Source organism: Schistosoma mansoni, chromosome 5 (assembly GCF_000237925.1).
Source record: "Schistosoma mansoni strain Puerto Rico chromosome 5, complete genome".
Classification (NCBI taxonomy): Eukaryota; Metazoa; Platyhelminthes; class Trematoda; order Strigeidida; family Schistosomatidae; genus Schistosoma; species Schistosoma mansoni.
Window position 1 is genome coordinate 5,004,292 of NC_031499.1, and position 24,278 is coordinate 5,028,569.

At 34.9% G+C, this 24,278-nt stretch overlaps 1 protein-coding gene across 1 annotated transcript; it reads right to left on the bottom strand.

The window, feature by feature from the left end:
* Smp_156940 (hypothetical protein) lies at positions 1–24,039 on the bottom strand (the record flags this gene model as incomplete). Its single annotated transcript, XM_018797705.1, has 9 exons — positions 1–96; positions 2,888–2,990; positions 5,230–5,444; positions 10,780–11,196; positions 13,686–13,842; positions 14,850–15,136; positions 19,526–19,645; positions 21,121–21,398; positions 24,003–24,039. 9 exons carry the CDS (start codon positions 24,037–24,039, stop codon positions 1–3), a joined length of 1,710 nt encoding a protein of 569 aa, XP_018652721.1.
* Between the last annotated feature and the right edge of the window lie 239 nt (positions 24,040–24,278).

The following is a 24,278-nucleotide window of genomic DNA, read 5'->3' on the forward strand; positions in this document are numbered from 1 at the left end:
TCAACTTTGATCTAAACCTTTAACAGCTAATGCACCAGCCCATTGTTCTGAACCACAAGCTTTTCTCAAACGTAATTTGACTTTATTATTTTGTATCTATTAAAATGGAAATAAATATAGAGAGATGTATCATATTCGAATTAAATACAAATATATTATTGATATCATTAGGGGTAAATGCTAGGGTGCTTGTACTCTTCAGATAATAATGGATTATTAGGACAAGGAGAGGAATTTGTGATATCTGAGTAGCTTTTTGAGTAGTGGTAATAGTAATAAAGAGATAAAGCTTTGTATGTAGAAAGCAGGAGTGACTTATGTTAATCTAGGTCACCTTCGGTGTCGTTGTAATATTTGTCTGATCATAAAGCGTGGGACGTTATGATTAAAGCATTTTAGCACTGCTGTGAAAAAAAGATGTCGAATGGCTTTATATTCAACTATCACTTTCTCCAAAGAGTTGGTCACATGTGATAAGTAATCCAGAGGAGATAGTGAAGATGATAACTTTACAGGTGCAATCATCTTGAAATCCTTAATTCAGTAGTTTGTTTTTATTTCATTGAGATAATGAACCGATCTAAGTTAGACCACCATTGAAAACCTGGAGGCACTGAACGGCTGTATCGTCCCAGTATGGAAATCCTTAGCAGTGCTCATCCGCGACCCCGCAAGTGGGAATGGTCTCAGTACCTTCGATCTCGCACGCGAACGCTTAAGCTCAAGACCACCGAGTGTGGTGTATGCTGCTTATACCGACGGATATAAGTAGTATGTGGCAGCAGTGGGATGTGGAATGCCTGCCAACAGATTGAATTGAAGAGAACAGGAAGGGAAACAAAGAGCAATTGTAATAACAAGAGAAGTGGAAGGATTATGAAGCATTTAAAGGGCGGATGATGGAAGATTTTCAAATAATGTATTCAATGCATGGCTTTCATATTTTACGAAAGCACTGAGTAATTTTTCATGAAACAACAAATTGCTTTTCTCTACCTGAGTTTATGTTCATCAAACAAGTAATAAAATTATGAATAGTAGTAGAGAGGAGAATAGGCATAAATTAAGAAAAGATATAAAACAATATAATATTTGTTGGGAAGACTCAGAATATTCCTCAAAAAAGCCCAAAGGGGTCCTGAAAACACTGGGAAACATTTTACCCAATCAGCATTGAATATAATTTCCTCAGAAACATCTAGAAAGTCACGTGTCATATTTCTGACTTGATGATTACCTAACCTGTTACTATGTTTAGCAGGATTCAAAAAACCGATGCTATCCGAAATGCTATAAATACCTTAAATATTCTGTACATAAACTAACCTTGCAGTAAAGCGTTCTTTCTATGGTTCGTGCCTTTTCTCTCGTGTTTAAGTTGTCGTGTAGATTTAGCCTAGGCTTATTAGAAGAGCTCAGGAAACCGATTCAAGCGTTCAGTCAGAAGACTTATCAATATCTTAACACAATGAACCAGTATAAACATAAGAACCTGTTCAAACTAATGAGTTGTCATTCTTCCAAGCACTAATTTTTTCAACCATAAATGCTTCGATTCTAGATTTGTTTTTAAAATTAATTAACTTCATCTATTAATCGCGTCTATTTACGTAATGTTATCAAATCTGTATAGTTTGTTGTGAATCTGACAAGTGAGAAGCTGAACAAGTGCCACTTTAGTGGTTGGCATATTTTCCTCTTCGTCTATTCTTTGGAGAAACAAGATATAATTAACACAGACCTCATCCATCAAATATACCTAATATTTAGCTATGGAAAGAGGTGTTATAGCAGTATGACTAATCGTAAACAAATACGGATTAATATGAATGATCGCTGATTATTAACTTAAAACTTCAGATATATAGATCTTTGGATGTTTTACAAGTCAAATTCTTATAAAAAGGAGGTGATTTATTACAATTTTTCATACTTAAACAACGGATTCGGAATATATGGTAACTATCTTTTCTCAGTTTTCAATAAAAGTGCAACATCTAGCATTTTCTCGTTCATCTAGTGGATAAGTGCTGCATAGAGGAGTACAATTTTCACTGAGCACTTCGTTTCAATCACCTGAGGTTATCTACATATCTCCACTTATGTATATCTCAACTTGACAAAGGAAAAGAAGCAAACACAATGAAAGTAACATCCTGAAATGACGATCATTATTTATTTATTTAAACACATAAATATTGGTACAAAGGGGCACCAGATATATATGCGCCGCACAAATCTCATTTGATTTCTGTGGGAGCTGTGATACTGCCGGGGGGGACACACCTGGAGCCTTTGACCTAAAGATCTGATCCACAAGGCATTGGGGCATCGTGAGGAGATGCAGTCCCATGGTAGCCAGTGACCAACGACTGATTCATACGCCATTTGTTGCCTCAGGATACTGGAGCCAATGTGCACCATTGATTCGGAATCAGAATTTTCCAACTCCCCTAGATGAACTTTCCGTGTCCATTAACCCGGTTAAAGCACCGGACACTAGCTTTTCATCCTCTCAACTTCACGAACAGCACTCATGGTGTGAGAAGACAGTGAGTAAAACTTCCCTGGCAGATGCTATATACACTTGGCCATGTGAGAGCATTTCGAAAGGGAGAGCGAACTTTGCCCACTCTTGGCCGTACCAGGGCAAGTGTATACACTTTAAATGAATGAAAACATGCTAGATATTGTATATATATTGAACATTCAAAGATGGATGCGGTACAAATTAATGGGCAAATATCCTAGTTTCAGAATTCTTTATTACATAATCAAACATAGAGTATTGGACTAGAGCAAATATTACTATTACATTGATACATTAATTAAACTTGTTAAAAAAACACATTTTCTTTTTTACACTTCCACACATATATAAACTCACTTTATATGTACAAAATGTTGGCATAATTTTCGATGGAAATTGACGTACAGAATATTCATAAGTAGAATTAGGATTAGTTAATTCGCATAGTACAGTTAATGAACTAAATAATGTAAATACACAATAGAACACAAGAATAAAAGGAAAATAACATGATTATTGAAATCATACTCATTGAGTAAAACGATGTTATAATTATTGTTAACATTATAGGGATATTAATAATAATGGGACTGAAATGAACAATGGAAAGTTTATATAGTTGAGATTATGAGTCAATTGAAGCTAGACCACCGTGGAAAACCTGGAAGCTCTAGACAGCTGTTTCGCTCTATTGTGGGACTCCTCAGCAGTGTGCATTGATGACCCAGCCTCGTGAGACTAGAACCCAGGACCTATGTATATGTAGGGAATTATTAACAACGTGGTGAAGTACAATACCAATCTTATAGGCTGCTAAGCAATACCATGGTTAAACAACATGACTGTTTACCGCACACCGGTTTTAAATAGTACCCGAATTGAGATTAATCCACTTACAAATTAGACGAATATCCAAAAACTCTCTCCATCAAAATTATTATAGGTTTACGTGAGACTGTTTGTGAAATATATCAATTTAAATCTGCTCTATTGAAAACATATAACATTATTATTACTATTATTATGATTATTATTATTATCGTTATTATTATTGTTTCAACACGTAAACATCGGTACAAAGGGAAAATAAAATATATATGAGCCAAAAAAAGTAGTTATCATTTAACTTGTGTGTAGACTGAGATAATATCTGGGTGGTTTTTCAGGAGACCGATCACAAAGCTTTTGACCAAAAGGTCTAGCCCACAAGGCAGTGGAGCAAAGTTAGGAGATACGGTCACATGGTATCAGGCAACCAACAAGAGGTTCATATATCATTCCCCCCCGGGATCCTGGAAACCAGGTGCACCATTGGTTTGTAATCAAAATTTTCCAACTCCTCTAGGTGGGTCATCTGTAACTATGGACCATGTTTAAGCGCCGGATATTCGGTTTCTATTCTCTCGACTTGATAAACAACACCTCTGAAGAGAGGAGGCAGTGAAGAGTTATATTTGTACCACATATAACAAAGAGATCATTTTGAATGAAATAATGAAAAGTTACATTGAATTTCGATTTTGACATCACACAGTCAGTAATTCGCAACGTAGAACCTGTACTTATGTACATCGCCTCAAGTTGCCATACCCTATTAGCACACTGAGATAAAACTGTCAGGCTGTTATAACTTGTGCCGGCAATTGTTATATCTTGTACCCGCCTATTAGAGAGTAGTGATTTATTGATCGGACCAATGACACGCGAAACCCGTACGAGCAGTCTAGAGTACTTATCCGTCCTGCTTTCTGCCTAGCTCAGTCAGTTAAGTCCAGAACCCCATAAACAGCCTCTGCAATATGAATCATTATTCTCAAACATATTGAGTTTATATACCAATCAAACAGACCATATCGTACCATAAAATAGAAAATAACATTTGTACAGGATTCACCTAAATGTGGCTGTGAATAGGGTGAACAGTAATTAATAGACTGAGTATAACTCAGGAATGGTAAATCGTACAGTAATAGTCTATAGATCAAAATAAAGCTCATAATAAAAGGAACATGAATATGAATAGTTAAGTTATTTAACAATTATATATTGGAAAATACATATATCATATTGGTCCATAAATAGTCCTCAAAAGTTACTATTCATAATCCTCTTCGGGATATAACACAAGCCCAATCCTAGAATATTAGAGGTATTAATAGCGTCAGTGGTAATAGAAAAGATTTGGCATCGAAGATACAACTCAAAAAGAAAGCATAAATTAGCAGGATAAAAACCAAAAGAAGTTATAAGGAATTAAGAATCTCAGAATTCGGGGGAAGATAAAGAATGGATGAACCTGCGCCACTGCAAACAATTTTGAGCCACACTATTCAAAGCCTCGAACCATTGTTTACGACAATCACGCGGATCCTATCTAGATAACATGGCTAAGTCCAATTTTCAGTGACCTCACGAACTGATACCAGGTCCCAGTTTGGCTGCCCCTAGATGTCTTCCAGCCCGCTGCTTAGTGTGAGCGCTAGTGATACTAGTGGGTAGACTACAATTCGAACACCCATGGCCACCCAACACTTTTAACCATCAAAACCATTGATCTACGATTATAGTTATTGTGCTTATGGATAAAATATATCATCAAACAACAGCAATAATAATAATAATAAACTATGGATAAATAAGTGCACATACTCAAACATAAATTAAATATTGAAGTGAATAATAAGTAGACGCTAACTTACTATTCACCAAGCTCCATTTTTAGTAATCCATTGCCTAATTGTTGACGAATACTTGCAGATGTTGTACTGAAAGAATCACTGTGAAAATTCCCTGAACAACCGGGTTTAATAAGTCCACAAAATCCTCGACTAGGCGCTTGTAAACCTTGCATAATCAATGTAACTTGTACGTCATTGGCATTTAATTCACTTGCTTCAATATATGGTTGTTTAGCCTTGGAAAACAGTAGTAAAAATTTAGAAGCATAAAACTACAATAAACACAGTCAAGAAAACTTTAGAGAAAGCTATCATCTTTTTTGAAGAACACCAAAAGAAAACATACTATAACACCACAAACAATTAGGCGACAAATCGTGAAATGGGGAAAAGTGAGGGACGGACAAATAAACACACAATGCAGGATCTGGCACAACAAATCAGTAATCAGGCAATAAAAAGTATAAAATCTCGTACTGAGTATAACATTTACAGGAAGGTACCAAGTAAATATATCTACGCCAATGTGATTGAGTTTTGTCTATTCGAACATACATCGTAATTATTATCAGTATAAAAGAGATGAATAGGAATAACAAGTGTTCAGGTGGATGTTTCGGTAGTACTGTGTTCTGTGAGCTGTATAATTTAATTGCAGAGGTCTCATTGTTATTCCAGACAATATCGTCACCGCCTACTACATGTGGAAGTCAGCTTTTCAGTAATTCCATACCTATCATATCAACTCGTTCTGAGTGACCTTGTTTGTGATTAGCAGTCAACGTGAATTTAAGAACAAATAAAGACAAACAATCATGAATAAGACCATCAGAATGCACTGACATAACATTTGTGGAACAACTGACAAGATTACTCCTAGATGAAATAGATGATGTTGTTGTCGAGAGCGACAATGAAACCTCTACAACTAAACTGTTTAGCTTCGAGAACACAATGCTGCCAATTAATATTTTTTGCTACGAAGGACCAAATCAGAAATGTAAGCAGAGAAAACCTAGACCATGAAAATTAGAAACTTCAAATCTAGTCATTGGGTAGATAAGAATAGAGTCACACCGATTAAAAGATCAGCAGTAAACTGAAACACTGATCAGTTACAATTATATGCTACTACTTTCAATCCATTTCGTTTAATGATGATAACTTACAGTCAAATATCTAGAGGGAAAATAAATGTTTCACACAAAAATAATCCATTCACACGTTAAGATTAATAATTGTTGTTCATGAGATCAAATAGTTGGAGAAAACTAACCAAATACTAACTAGGTGACTTAACCAAGATTAAGTAGATTGCAGTTCAACTCGGAAACCCGTTCGATAAAAAGGCTGCTCTATAAACAACACGGGAGTACTTCAAAGTTTAACCATTTATGAAGAAAATAATCAACATGGGACACAATAATAATGCGAGAATCAAGAATGTATTAGTAAGGGTTTAAAATGAACATCCTGCATCACAATGCTAGCTACAATCCATAAATCTTGATAAGATCTGTAATGATATGGCTATACTGAGGTAGTCTGCACAAGATGTATGTATGCGAACAAAGACTGATTAAAAACTCCGTACCAACGGAATAATTTGAACCGCTACAAATAATGGTATAAACATAGTACTCATTGAACAAGTTAGCGGGCATTCGGACTCAATACCTTAGCGGATAACACGTTAGTACTTGAAGTGAAATGTACTAGGTCCGAATTCCAGTGTGAACATTTAGTGAGACAGGGGTACATATTAGTGAGGTCTCCTATGTGGAACAAAACGCACATCCTGTATTTTATCGCTAGTCACGATCTATCTATTCCAAAAAAAATAATAAATCACTTTTTGAAATAATTTAAGAAAACTGCTCTCTTAGTAAAAAAGTTATTTTCATTTCAAAATTATTATTGGTAGGTACTGGGTTCGGATCTCGTGAGGCGGGATCGTGGATGCGCACTGCTCAGGAGTCCCACAATGAGGCGAAATGGCCGTCCAGTGCTTCCAGCTTTTCCATGGTGGTCTACCTTCAACTGACTCATGCTTTCAGTATATATAAAAAATTACTAAAAATCTCCACAAAAAAACCCCGTTAGTCAAATCAATCGCTGGTTCGAACCTTGCCCTGACTATATACAAAATGACTGACTACTCTTAGACGAATACATAGATTCATATTTTTTTAAATTAAATATATATGATAACTGGTTATATTCTTATTATGCATATAAACGGAGAATCCTTGGCGGTTTGCTTGAATACCTAGGTTATCTGTTTCTTCCATCTAGATATATTTAAATAAACAACGTTTATGAGAAGTTCACAACCTTTCGCTGTACAAATTACAAAAAAGTACAATCAGAGATATTATGGTGGCTGGCGATATACATTGGAAAGACTGAACATTATTCAAATATTGATTCCCGAACTGCTAACATCTCACAAGCAATCACTTAATATTTAACGTCAAGATCGATCGAGAAATAAAAAACAGGAACTTGTTGAAATACCTTGTCCATAGAATTCTATATTGTACCAAAAATATAAAATTGAATAAAGTCAATTAGTTATAAGACAGTCATTTAAATAAGTCAACTTATAGATTAAGTGATTGTAACATAATGAAATCGCTAGTTGAAATAGATCAACAAATTAGAATAACGTTTATAAATTAAGTGAAATACTGTTAAACTGATTTTTAGTATAGATGGACTAATAAAGGTAGACTAGCTTAACACAGTTTTGGATCTTGTTGATGAAGTTTTATGAAGATTAGGTTACTTTCTATATGATGCTTGTTACGGATTGACATCAAATGGGATACTTATAAAAAATCAAGGGTGAATATAACAGTTGTTTCATCCTCACATGGGATCCATCAGTAATGTGAGATCTAAAAGGCACTGAGTTAGATCCTTATTGGGATCATGTGTGTATGTGAGCTGATAAGGACAATGAAACAACTGTTGAATCCACTCTAATTTTTAATCGTAATCAAAATGATGTCGAAACGTAAGACATAATGTTTGCAATTATTCATTGAACAGACTAACAACACTTGATCTGACATTCACTTAGTATCGCTTGCTTGAATCTTCCCATTGATGTTTAGGACTGGTCAGTCTATAATTGGCATATGTGCGTATTGCCTCGATATAGCTTTAATTCACAAGCATTGTATGCAAAGATGAATAGTGGCTAGCAGTGGAATCCAGGATGCGCATTTCGTCTTATTTTGGACTCGTCAGCTGGATGTACCTGCATCTCAGAGTAGATGTTCACTCTGAGACTCGAAACCAGTACCGTTCGCTTCAAGCGCCATCGCGTTATCCACTCAGCTACTGAGTCCTGATAGACACTCGAGGCAATACGCACAGTATGCACATATGCCAATTAGAGACTGACCAGGTGCAGTCCTAAACATCACTGGGAAGATTCAAACCAACAATACTAATGTGGATTTAAAATTCACAACATTGCACAAGCAAGTGATTATCAGGACTCAGTAGCTGAGTGGATAACGCGATGGCGTTTGAAGCGAAAGGTACTGGGTTGGAGCTCCAGGGTGAACATCAACTCTGAGATGCAGGTACATCCAGCTGACGAGTCCTAAATAGGACGAAATGCGCATCCTGGATTCCACTGCTAGCCACTATTCATCTTCGCTTACTTGATCTGACAGTTTCAAACTCGTACACCAATCAGCCTAAGATCAAACAGTAAAGACCAGAATTTATACATAGATATTTTACCAGTGAATCTATAGAGTCCAAACTAATTAACACTGTACGAAATTGAATTTCTTCTAATCTTCATTTTAAGGGGTGAATCAGAAAACTTACTTTCATTTGCATGAATTTATCTACCAGGTTATTCATCATATTTTGTACAATATAATTTTTTTTTCTGAAGAATAAAATCTAACATAAAGTAGTTAATTTATCAATCTGAAAATACATAATTTTCATTTGCATTATAACAGATCAAGGATTCCTCAATGTCAGACAACTATTATAACTCAATAAAGTGATTATGCATACAATTGTACTCAATCACAGAAAATAAATAAAATAGGCATAAAGAAGTTAAAATCTGAAGTTCATTGGGTTTTAAATCAGATTTATTTTATTCGCTAAACAAACTCTCCTCTGATTAGATATAATCAAGATGATACCTGTCTGTTAAAAATTGCAAAATAGAATCTAAATATCGAGATAAGCAGTCTCATCAACAGGTTTGCATTACAGTCAGATAGTGGCTAGCAGTGAAACCTAGGGAATGTGATTCGTCCTATTTACGGCTCTTCACCTGAATAGATGTGTCTCAGTAATGATGCACATACCGAGGCTTTAACCTAGTAACTTTTGGTTGAGCCCAGATAGTCGTTGACCTGTGCGACTGAGGTGTGCACTGCATATGCAGACAGATATAAGTAGTACATAGTAGGAATCGGGAATAAAATGCTTACCAGTAAAAATTGAAATGAGAAGGGAAGGAAAATGAAGAGCAATCAAGACGATAACATAGGGAGAATGACGCAGTGTGTCACAGATAACTGAAGAAAGATAAGCAAATGATGCATTCAATGTATGATTTTCATGTTTTACAAAGTCACGGATTGATTTTGCATAAAAAATAGGTCGGTTTTCCCCACCAATTCTTCGTTCACTAGGCGACCAGCGTGAATTTTATTCGTAAGGGTTTGTCATTTCCGGCGGATAATTTTAAGGCCCCAAGAGGTACACATAGAAAACATACCAGACTCATTCACCAGATACTTGGTTATAAGTCACACCTCAGTTATGCGAGCTAGTGATACTAACCGGTTGCCCGAAATGACGTAGATGGAGCAGCGGGGTTCAAATATGAGAAGCTGAACATCCTAACCACTAAGCTACCACTCCACTTATGTCACGACAGAAACTAATCAATAGTTGTCTTATACATCAAAAGCGGTAAAATGAAAGCTCTTACGAATCAAATCTCATCAACAGTTTTCTTGGTCAATAACAATGACTTCATCTAACTTACTGATTACAAGAAGAAGATATCAGAAAGTATCAAAGATTAGATAACATTCAAATAAAACAACTGACAATGGGAGGATGTATGTGTGTGTGAAACAGACAACAGCAGCAACGACAACGGACAAAGTTAATTATACAAGCGAACTACACTCAAAAGGCATAAAAATCAAGAAGTCACGAAAATTTCGTTGCTTCTTTTGTCTATACAAAAAGGAATAACTGACTTTATTTCTTAAATGTATTACTATTATTAAATGCAATAAATGTACAATTTTACATACACATACAAAATAAATACATTACAATGTTGATTGCCTCTTATTCATCTTCTATTTCCTTTAAACATTATAAACATTCTTGTCTATCACAATCAGTCAGAGAGGAAGTATATCAATCATCACCAGTCGAGTAAAATCACTGTAACTATATCATACAGGACATTTCATACTTTGATATGAATTTTGTTTTTATGTATGTACATTAAATATTAAACAATTTTATGTAATGAATTCTAGAGAGATTGTTGAATCCTGGAACATTTGTTTCAATTAGATTTGGATGTACACAAAGTTGATAATCAAGTTTAGTTGGCATTGTTGTATGATAATTCATGTTAGCAGTATATAATGAAGTAGTTGTTAATGTTAGGTTATTATTATTACTATTATTGTCAGGAATACCAGTTGATAGTAATAATCTCCATGGTTGTTGTGAATTCATAAGATCAGAAGAAAGAAATAAACCATATGGTTTAACTCTTCCATAACATCTATTATCAATGTTCGTCATTGATTTTCTGCCATCATGATATACATGTGTAAACATGTCATTTGATACATCCTGTTGGTAAACATCTATTGAACCATTGATTTGAATTAGTCCGATATATTTGGAAGTATTAGGAATATTTTCAGTTGATGTTTTTGGATAATTATGCGTAAGGATTTGTACAATCTGTGTAAAAATAATGAGGTAGAATAAATGAAAAAAACAGCAGAAATTGAACTTATGAAAATAAAAAATTATGAAAACGAATATACCTAGAAGTTTCGAACCCATCTATGATGATTCCTCAATTAAAGCATAAGTTACCTGATTCTGCCACATCTACGTGTATCTACGAATTCAGCTGCTCCTGTGGAGAAAGCTATATTGGGCGCACTACCAGACAACTGAGCCAACCAGTTAGTAAACACCTACCTTCGTGGTTAGGAAAGGGTACCTTCAAAACAATACACAGCTTTTTTTCTATCATACTTGATAGATAGCGGTCATGTAATAGACAGAAATAGACCATTTTAAGCTATTTATCGTATTCCTACTAGTTTTACTTATAGGGTTCGATAGTAGAGGCTATAAGAATTCGACCTAACAATCCAAGTCATTGTATTCATAAGAAATTTGTAACACCTTTATATCTCCCTTGGCTTTACCCAATGACTTTATCTATTACTTTTATAGTTGAAATCAGGAGTCAGTTGAAGCTAGACCACCATGGAAAGCCGGGAAGCACTAGAAGGCCGTTTCGTCTTATTGTGGGACTCCTCAGCAGTGCGCATCTCAACAAAGAAACCCTTCTGACTTTGTTTATTATTATTTTCTATACTATTTGTTCTTTTATTCTTCTTCACCCCCTCCCATCCATTTTCCTCCCAAGTATACGCTTCATTGTCCAAATTTCTGAACATTTTTTATTACATAATCTTATAGTTTTTATAAATGTTATCTCAGCATCTATATTTTTCAAGTCATTGATCTAATTCCCACTATGAAACATGGATACAAACCTTTATTATTCTTATCACAGCTAGTACACCTATTATAACACTGCCAATTTGTACTCTTTACTTACTATATTTATTTATGTAATTTATTCCCCTGTTATCACTGAATTATAAATTGCCTTGATTAGTTTAATAATTATGTATATGCATATAAATATTGCAGTATATTAAAGTAAATCCTGACGAAGATATAGTCGAAAACAATATTGTTCGCCTACATATAAGCAACATATAACGTGAGACAGATGTACATTAATGCAAGTTAACAAACTATTACAGCACTATGAAATAGGATTATCAACACTAGTTTCAGAGTAGTGAAAGAGGTAATGTAGTGAACGGAGACTCAGGTACAGTAAACTAATATATTGTTTTATGCAAAATCACACAACACCTTTGTAAAATATGAAAATCATCAGAGATTAAACACGCCATTTGCACACATTCCTTCAGTAATTCTTTACATACTCCATATTTCTTCTAATTCTGTTGTTACTCTAACTGATTTCCGTTTTCCTTACTGTCCCCTTCATTTCAATCCTCTGCTGGTAAGCATTCCACTGCAAATTCCTACTACATACTACTTATATCTGTCCACATATGTAGTGAACACCGCAATAATAATATCAACGATATTAAAAAAAACATCAGGCATAAATGGTAACACGGTTCGATAAGAATGAACCCGTGGATGCGCACTGCTGAAGAATTCCAATCTAGGACGAAACAGCCGTTCAGTGCTTGCAGGTTTTTCATGGTGGTCTATCTTCAATTGACTCATGAACTCAACCATTAAAAATGAAATAATTTTAAAACTCAAAACCTAAGGGGGAAACAAAGAGTGCATGAATCGGCACCATTGTGACTGATTCTGAGTTATGTCACCTGACGCCTCCAACTACTGGCTGCAATTAATAAGTGGACCCCAAACCAACTTCATGGACTGATCCTATATTTTGATTTGGTCACCTCTAGCTTTCTTTCTACGAGCTTATATACATCACTGAAACATTCCCCATAAAGATGGATAGTGGTTGGGCATACGTAATACACATCCTATTGAGGTTATATGTTTGAGTCGCGAAACATTTTTGGTTCGAACAACTGGATAGTTTTTCATAGATTGGTAGTATATAATTTGATAAATATTCAGTTTGATAAACGTATATTTTTCCGCACAAAGTGAGCTACCTGGAGTTTAAGAATCGAACTGGCATATATTTTACTTACGTAATTGACTAATAACATAACCATAAAAGACTTAAAAGTATCGAATTCAATCCGACAACTAATGAGGATTGTAAACTATCTGAGAATTCCAAGATTCCTACTCCAAAATTATTCAATATCTTCCACTTTGTTAAGGGGCGAACCCGACTCACCATCCATTGGTTGCAATTTCTAATTTGTCTTAATTTATGATACACAGTGATGATTACCCTAAATGATACCTGTTTAATTAGCCATAAGGACTCAACATTTTACCTCTGGTGAAGTAATAGGTGCATATAGTTGATGAGTTTCGAATTACAGCGAAATTAGTGTTTAGTGAATGATCCCTGGACTTCAATAGTTCTTCAACTAAAGCTATTCTGTGATAAAAATCAACTTCAAATAGAAAAATTTACAATAAAATATAAATTTATTAAACATGCATACTTGTTTACATCTATGTGAGGACGATTTGAAGGTTTCATTTGCATCTGTAACATCTACATTTGATAATTCCATTTTAGGATTGCGAATATCATAAACGTATAAATGACCTTCGTAAGTTCCTAATAGCAAATGATTTGGTGAAAGCCAACTGAGTGCTCTTTAAATTAAAATAATAAAACATATATATGATTGTGAATAAAAATGATTTAAGGCACAAAGAAATAAGTCTAAAAGATCAAGTACATTTAACAAATACAATCTCGAAAGACTAAGACCAGTATTATTATTAATAATGGTTTGAAATAACCTGTTGGTGATATTCATGAATGAAATTTGGTTTGTCTCTGTTGGATTGCTTAGATAAAGCTACTATATTGTAAGTTTTTATCGAATAGATAGATTCTGGTCAGTAATAAAATTTAGGACGCTCGTTTTGTCTTGTCTGAGATTCACTTGCTGTGTAAGGCTGCATTCTACTATTGATGTTCACTTCGACACTCGAACCTAAAGCCCTCAAATTAAAACACATGTGTTGTTCACTGAGCTTCTAAGACCAGATAGACGGTTCTAATTTTTACTTGTTACCAAAAGTTTGAACTATGTCGTTGTTGATATTCAGGACTGACATTTGACCAGTTTATGTTCGTAGGTTTTCAATGGTAGTCTAACAAAAGTCAGACAGTGATTTGAAACTTCAGAGTTCTGAGGGAGCTGATGCTCTCAGTGGAATTAGAACCAATTTCTCTCACCTTTATAGTCCAAGGCGTTACTACTGATTCCCAACTGACTTTCTGAAAGACAGAAATACCCAAAATGATCAACCACTGAGTAGTGATCGATTTTGTGTTTGTCTAGTCATTCGTGCTATCCAAAATCTATCGATTCATTTTTAATGCGGCCATTAATCTGAGTGACGATGTCGTTTGTACTATCTTTCGATGTAAGACGGTTGAAAGTAGTTAGAAAGAAACTCTCCAGGATCAAATCGCAAGAAACTTGAGGATATGATTTTATGTAGACTATATCATATGACACTTAGAACAATGTATCATCCTGGATCTTTCGATCAAAATAATGCTGTAAAAATACCAACTTTTCTCCACACTGACCATAATTAAAGTAAGATAAAAATAACAACAGAGACATACATACATTACGACTCACGTTGGTAAATCATGTTTAACATTTGAACAATCACTTGATTGAATTACAAGTGGATTAGATACATCATTGATACGAATATCCCATAAACAAATTTTTCGTTTCAAATCTAATGGATTTAAAGTTGATAATAAAAAGTTTTCACAATTATTTTGATCATTTATTATACCATTAGTATTATTAGAAGATAGTAAAGAAATATCTGGAGTGAAAGCGGAACCATTAACAGGCCATGTTGTAGAATTGATAGACCATGATTTAATAGGCATTAAAGATGGACAATCCCATAACTAATTTGAAATAAATAAAGCAACAATGAAAATTGAATAATTTAATATTGAATCAAGATTAAGAATGAGATGTTCTGTGTTCTGTGTAAGCAAAGTGAAGATTAAATAGCAATTAAGTGCTTAGAATAACATTCGTGTAATTCTCCATTGTACGATCAATCGTTGGTCACCGGCTACCATGAGACTGCATCTCCCCACGATGCTCCACTGCCTTGTGGATCAGATCTTTAGGTCAAAGGCTCCGCGTGTGGGCCCTTAAGAAAACCACCTGCTTCGGTTTGGGCACCCGGGCAGTATCATAGCCCTCACACAAATCAAATGAAATTTTTGTGGCGCATATGCATCTGGTGCTTCGATTGTAAGATGTGAACATGCTCAACTAAGAATTAGATCTGCTAGCTTGTTTAATTTGAAACGAGTGAAATGATGTATTTGAACTTAAAAGGTTATATGTTAAGTGTGTTTAAATCGTTATTATGACATATCTTTCTAAACAACAAATGAGCTCGCTCAAGACTATCATAATAACAAAATACTTTGCTGAAAACTGTGCTTATGGTTTGTCAAACTCACATATAATTACTTATTGTGTGATGTGTTTTTTTAAGAGTTCCCAGAACTCGCTTATAGACATACAAACAGATAGAAATATAGATATCAATATATATCCGGATAGAGATATGGGTTAGCCAAAGTTTCCATATCTGATTAACATGATAAGATGAAAAGAGCATAAGATATCGAAATAATGTAGTATAGATGATAAAAAGAAAAACTGAACCTTAGGAATATAATTTGAAAACACAGGATGGAAAAGCATGTGGAAAAGGATACTGGGATTCAAGATCGAAGTTAAAATAAAGAATGAATCCATCTGCTTCATTGTGAACGATTCTGAAACAATTTATCCAAAGTTTCCAATAACTACCGACAGCGGTTGTTTTTTTTATTTTTACTAACTTCAAAATAAAGCTTTAATGATACTACTTTTTTCCTGGTTCTTCAAAGTTCAAGATTTCCAGAATAATGGAAATCGATATATCACCTACTAAATCACTAGAAAAAACGTGCCTTGTTAAAACACACAATCAACAATAACAGTTTCATTTACCGTGTTTTAAAAGATAATAGCATTTCATCTCGACCATTGTATAACAGAACTTAGTTGATTGTATACTACAGTCAATTTATTTACTCATGAATTAAATCAGCGAAACCCTGAAAGTAGTTTTAAAGTGAGAAAACTTTCTATCAGAAACTTTTGGAGTTGGATAAGCATTACTAGTACTTTACCTAAACTCATTTACTAAATACAAGTTTATGAATACAGTCAACTGGATAATGAGGTACAATACCTCCCTTCTCCACCTTGCCAAAATCAAATTAAATAGGACAATGTTCAATCCTGTAACCTTTTTGGACCACGTGCACTTTTGACTATCACATAATTTGTTCAGGCACAAAGAGAAAATACATACATTGATACATTTTAGACCAATTAACATGAATGAATAAATCAAGAAGTGAGGAAATTCTTATATAAAATCAAATATTTTTACAAAAATATACCGTTATTATTTTAGTTCAGTCAGTCAGTCAGCTACAACGTAGGACCAGGCACACATATGCATCGGTCCAAGTTGTCATACCTCGTTAGCACAAGATGAACACCGAATTCATAGAAGTACTTAATTTAGTGGTGGTAGTATATAAAAGATAGGTTGTATATAAGGATATAGTACAGGAAGAAAGACATATGAAGCAATTTTGATCTCAAGGAGGATAAAGAGTGTATACACCTACGCAATTGTGATCGATTCTGAGCCATGTCACACAGAGTCTCCAACCATTGGTTACGATAGTCATGCGGATCCCAACCAGGTAGTCTGTATCTACCAACATGGCTCAAACTAGAAGTTAGTGACTTCACGCTCTGATGCCACGTTTTCGTTTGGCCACTCCTAACTCTCTTCCAACCATCGCCAATACTAGCCAGCATAGCGCGTCGTGGTAATCGGTGTTCAGATATACGTAACACGTGGCCTAACCATCTCAGTCGATGAAGATTCATGACCTCATCAACTGATTTACCATCATTCCCTAATACTCTGCGTCTACCCTCGCTATTACTTACCCGGTGATCCCAGCAGATGCGAACAATATTTCTAAGGCATCTGTGGTCAAATACTAGTAACTTACGAGTATCTCCTACTCTTAATGGCCATGTTTCACAGCCGTAAAGTAGAATAGAACGAACTGCTGCTCAGTATACTCGTCTCTTAATTGATTGACGGATATCTCTTCTTCGTCATAGGTGACGTAAGTTGGCAAAAGCCAAACGAGCTTTTTGAATCCGTGCTGAGATTTCGTAGGAAACCAACACATTAGGGCTGATCAGACTTCCAAGGTAGGTGAAGTTGTCGACGCGTTTGACTACTTCACTAACTATCCTTAGTTTACATGTTGACGCAGGCCAGTCCTGAAGTAACAATTTACATTTAGAGGGGGAGAAACGCATCCCAAACATCCTGGCATTATTACTCAGTTCTAACAGAAGACTCTGCATTTTGTCAGCGTCTTCACCAAACAGGACTATATCGTCTGCGTATTCTAAGTCGATAAGTAGACTTCCTGGCAGGAGATCAATTCCTGAAAATTCAGTCGACGAGAGTGTTATTTCCAGCAATATGTTTATAATGAAGTTAAACAAAAATGGGGATAGTGGACAGTCTTGTCAGACACCACTTAAAGTTGTAAAATCAGATGACAGTTCGCCATAAGCTCTCACTCGACTGGTAGTATTCGAGTAAAGAGCCTTTACAAGGCTTATGTACTTCTGAGGTACACTTTTCAATGATAGACACTGCCATAGAGCCTCTCGGCCTACAGAGTCAAATGCTGCTTTTAAGTCAAGAAAAACTATCATTGTCGGACAAAACTTTACACATGCCTCTTTTGTTAAACTGAAATGAAATATAGCATAACTTAAACTGATACAAATTTATATTAGATTTTAGTACTGTTTAATGATTGAGTAATAATTTTCTTAAATTAAAAGTAGAGCTATGTAAATAGAGGTTTACGTTCTAAAAGTTTATGAAATTCATGTACAAAATAAACATAGATACGAATAACAACTTCATTTATGTTTCAAGTTTACTTTTCTTTAGATAATTTGGTTGCTGGGTTAGTGAGTGAGTGAGTGTAATCTAAAAGTCACGTAAGTAAAATAGCCAAATATTTGATTCATACATTAATAATAGAAATATATATCAACAGTACCATTTTCTTAATCACACTAAGTTCACTTTCATTTTGTATTTTGTATATTGTAAGAATTACACCTACATACATATACATATATATGTATGTGTACTAAGTAATTATTTAGTTTAACCCGTATTTTAACAAAGCAAACACGTAAAACTTGACAAAAACACAATCAATAACACATTCATATTATTCTAAGAAGAGAGATAGTGAAAATTATAAACAGCAAATATATAATTTTATTGCTTCGATTCATTGAAAAGTTAAGGTATAGAAAGTTAATGTTAGATAAGATGATAAAATGTTTTACCAGTTTTCATGAGCTGCAGTTAAAAATAAGCCTATCTTCCTTAATGTCATTATTATTTATTTAAATAGAAATATTGGTACAAGGGGACACCAGATATATATGCGCAACAAAAATCTCATTCAATTTATATGAGGGCTGTGATACTGCCTGGATGCCCAAACTGAAACAGGTGGTTTTCTTAGGGGGTCACACCCGGAGCCCTTGACCTAAAGGTCTGATCCACAAGGCAGTGAAGTATCGTGAGGAGATGCAGTCCCATGGTAAACGGTGACCAACAATAGGTTCATACGCCATTCGTTCCTTCAGGATACTGGAGCCCATGTGCACCATTGGTTTGGAATGAGGGTTTTCCAACTCCCCTAGGTGGGCCCTCCATGTCCATCAACCCGCTAAAGCGCCGGATATTCTCTTTTCGTCCTCTCACTTTCGTAAACAACACCCCCGCCACGAGAAGGCAGTGAGTAGGATATCCCTGTCAGAGGCTATATATAGAGTAGACTGTATTAAGGCAGATAATGACAAGAAAACTGTCAACACCAACAATAACCAATCAAGATCAACAGAACAAGTTGTAACCCAAGTGTGAAGAAAACCTTATAGTGCACTTCTAAATGAAGTTTGTACTGATAACTACGTTATCTAGAAATATAGAAAAAGCTTTACAATTAAACCACCTAGCTCAGAGAATGTAGCTACATCAAAAATCATCTTCCAGAGGAACACATCTTGTTGGTCATATCTTACACGCGAATAGAATATTTTACATCTAGTAAATATTTTTAGAAGATAATTAATATGTATCGACTTACTTTTACACATCCAGCTACATCTAATGTTATGATATGAGGATTCGTAGATCCTGAGGTCTGAGATGCTATTACTTTCTCCAAAGGCCAGTCATGGTATGTAGCAGAATTGATCGTTAATGGCTATTGCGAAATAGATAGCAATGTAAAGTACAAAGGAATTACGATTAAAGGACAACTAATAATTGCAATTTTAAAGTTTTTTTATAGAAAACATACAATAAAATTAGTCAGAAGTAATTTTTCCTATAAGGACAATAGAAAATTAACTAAACTACTCACCTTCTTATCTAACATAAGAGTTTTAAGTAATAACTAACTTGATTGATTTCATGGCAGATATTACACACGAACTGACTATAACTTGCAGCCCAATAAAATTTTGCGTTAATTACCTTTGAACATTTTTATCTAACCTTCTCATAGATATAATAGAGACAAAATATTTTTCTTTAAACTTTTATTAGTCAACGAGTATAAGTTTTTCGATTTCATGCCCTAACCCCTCCTCAAGTGATGGATTGTTGACTGATGAAGGTCTATTGGTTCTTGTTAACTTATAGTATTTATAAAGCAAAACCACACTTTTGGTTAAGATTAGTAAAATAACTGTAATTAATGGTTGGTCGGTGATATGGCCTAAAATTAGTCATAGTAGTGCAGATGTGCCAACGTCTTATCTTTACTAGTCAGGAGGACTAGCTCAGTGGTTAAGGTGTTCAATTTACAATCTCACTAGTTCACAAGTTCAACTCCACCACATCCAGCTCGATCTAGGCAAATCGTTAGTATCATAAGCGCCCAAACTTAGAGCGCAGTTCAAACCCAAGTCGATGAATTCGGCAAATGAGTTAATAAATAGACTAATCAGTCACTATGTACTAACCAATGTCGTAGCGTTAGCGCAAACGGAACTGAATGGAAGAAATTTCAGATGCTATTACTATTTCAAAAAAACATGGAATCTTCAAATTTATTTAACTCATAAACATAAGATTATTTTACATTTCCTCACCCCTATTTTTATTTGGCTTTTTAGCTCCCCTTTTATCTGTTTTATTAACATTGTTTGTATCACTGCGATTATTTGTATTTCTTCTACTTTTTATGAGATGCAGTAGGTCGAAGAAATACAATTCCGCCAAGTCTATATTTGTTTGTCATGTATTTTCAATGTTGAATATTGTCAACGGATCAAATGAAGCCATTTTCATGACTAACTAACTTGGATCTATGGTACAACTATCAAACAAGCTAAATGTTTACTCGAAAAAAAACATGACAATTTACTCATATTGTACGAACAATGTAATAATCTACCTTATATAGATAGCATGTATTCTACTTTACTTAAAATAAACTTTGAATCGAATTAAATAATTCTCCAGCTAATTGGATATGAGCCAAATTTTGTGTAAGGGCTAGTGAAACAACACCGTTATCCATATAGGTGGAGTGGGGTTCAAACCTCGAACTTAGTGGTTAAGTGCAGAGCCACTACCTTACTTTTCTTCATTCAATAGTTTGATGAGAGAAAAATATTTCGACTTGGTATATATATATATATATATATATATGACTATCGAAAATATAGATACCTGCATTTGTGACTGATGAGAATTAGCTGACACCTCACGTAGTGTAACCAACTGAATAGAACCATCATCTAAACCAATTACAACAGCGTCTGTTAATTCACTGCAACTTAAATTCAAGGCTGCTATTGATGCGACAGATGAGTCGAAAGACGTCTCTGTAACTACTTGCTGAGAGATATCATCAACCACAGCCGATTCATCTTCATATGCGATTCGACCAAAATAGTTTTTTACATTCTTCAGGTTGTAAACGACCAAACCACCACCCCACAGATCCCCTATGGCGGGCAAAAAACAATTACGGTATGTTAGTGCTAATTAACATTATAATCAAGGAATTATATCCGTTTTCATATGACATGATATACGTACTGTTCAATTTATTTATCTTTTCAGACTTTATATCTACATAGCTTAACGGTGAGACTATAACTTATGGACGACTTAGAAGAGTTTCTTATTATGTCCTCATTTTAACAGTTTATAAAAAGCAAATACTCATGGTTTTTAATAGTGCTTTTGATGAATTATTCTGAGCTATAATAGAGAAAGAAATATCCGATAAGATTAACTAAGTAAATTGCAAGCTAATTACAAGAGGGACGATATATTATTTTGACAATTCACAGTTGATTAAGATACTTTGTTTACAAAGCGAACGGGTGGTCTCTAGAAGTAAATTCTAACAAAAGTGTAGTGATGCAACTAAATAACTACGATGATTCGTATTACTACACAATATGTGGATTTGTGTTACCCAAAGTAAGAAACTATAAAGATTTAGAAGTCATACTAAGCAATGATCTCAAAACGACAAGCCACTGTGAGGCTGCTGCTGCAAAAGGCTATAGGGTATGATGGTCTATTCGTAGATCTTTCCGGTATCTGGATGAGGAAATGTTAAGATTATTATACCCAACTTTCGTACGACCACATTTGGAATATGGGATTCAAGCAGCGAGTCCTTGTTTCAAATATGAAGCGGATATGCTGGAACGAGTCCAACGCTGCGGGACAAAAATGGTAAAAGGTCTATTTGGCCTGTCTTATGAAGACAGACTGAGACAACTCAACTTATTTCCGTCATCTTACCGGCGAATACGGGGTGATATAATATTGGCATATTGTAACCTGAACAATGACCTTGGTACTAACATGTCCTATCTTTTCCTTCCATCTAGGGATGAACATTTGACAGGACATTCAAAGAAAGTCCAAAAACCGAGATCAAATAGTCTTCATCTGGAGTTTCGTTTCTCGCACCGAGTAGTTAATTACTGGAATTCTCTACCAGAACACGTAATATCAGCACCTTCTGTTGATATATTCAAGACGAGATCGGACCTCTAGTGTAACAAACTGCAAGGATTAAAATAGGTCAATAGACCTTCTATCCTTATTACTGAAGACTGAAGACAAGTGATTTTGATGAGACTAATTCTGGTATCAGTAAAACAGTTGACAACAAAATAACAGGCATTGAGATAGATGATATTTCGCTATTTCTTGGTACCAGAAGTGTGTTCACTTAGTAATTAACGTTTTCTATGGATTTTATTGCGAAAAGCTGTCTATAAAACCTCATTCTATAAATATGTAGTTCACTGCAAAAACAAATTACGGTGAAACTTTTCAAACACAATAGACTATCTTAATACTGAGAAAAGAAATTGAATTGACTTCAACTGATAGAAAAGGTGCTTTTATATTCTGATTTTCCGTATTTTATTATTCTTCGGCCTCCTTTTACTAGGAATACTTAACAAACACAAACGAAGAAAATTATACCTTAGGACCAGCTTACCAACTAAAGCTAACGATTAAAAGATACAAGATGAATTGCAAAAAATAAGCCGAAATACATCTAATTACATCAAGAAACAATTACGATGAAAGACCGGTTTACAAAAAAAATTAAACACTACACAAGTTATTCTTGCATCTTGGAAGGTGCTATTATTCACCTGATATGGAGGAGGATCCTATGAATAATTTTTGATTATGTACTCCTAGCGCTGAAACTACAGACGCGTATCTAGCGTGTGAGAATCCAGAACCCAAATTAATATCATCGATGTTAATTTCGTGCATCGTAGCGGAGCAATATGAAAGCACCGCAGTCTTTGACCTTAAATTGCAGTACTCTATTCCCAATAATTATAATAATGGTGAGCTGTTTTACCTGTGTTGAAATGAGATGGAAGAGTCACTTGTAAAATACGATAGTTCTGGAACACGGACACATATGACATTGATTCACAGATTTGTTACTTAAACTATGCTGTAGCCGTATTTCACGCCTTCAAACTTGTCAATTTGAAGTACATCAACTCTGCGCCTGGATAAACCCTAGTTGAGGCCATTGTCTGTTTGATTTACCGGCTATATATTTAAAAGGTTAGAAAACACTAGCCATCCAGAGCCTCTGTAAGATCATTGTCATTGTCGGTTTGATCATTAGGAATAAACGACCGGAATACATCGGCTTTCCTTCATCAATAAGAGACCGCTTGATGAACATATCCTTTTAAGGTTGGATAGAAATAACTCAAACGACCTGCTCTTAAATTGATCCCCATCCTTTCTCATGTCCTTCTTTCAGTTATTTCTACCGTTATTGTTGGACCTCAGAATTGAGTGGTCAGCCAATTCGCGGGTTAGATCGCCATATAAAACCGAGGCAAATTATATAAACAAAGCGAACTCAGTCATTGGAAAGCTTTGTTCTTCAACAGCCAGTTCAGGAGAACAACAAGTCAACTATCGGACTTGAAGTAAATGAGCCCAACTGACCAGAGACAACAAGCATTGAACGGCTCACTCCCTAGTGAATCACTACTACGACATTTTAGTCAGCCATGATACAATTATCAGGGTCATACGGGTTTTATCTTCGGAGTTCAAAATAGATTCAAGCATTACTGTAACAACCTATATGTATGATTGTTACCATTTCCTTTACATGTCACCGATACGATTCTTTTCATACTTGCTTTGTCACATGGTAGTTAAAACTGCTCTACCTATCTCGTATATCGCAGGCAACTTCTATATTCCACGTTTTATATGACTTTGTTTTCCTCTTCATTTACTAATATCATATTTATTTTCGTTCTCTAGGTAATTCATGTCTCCGTAACTCATTAATAGCCCGTGAA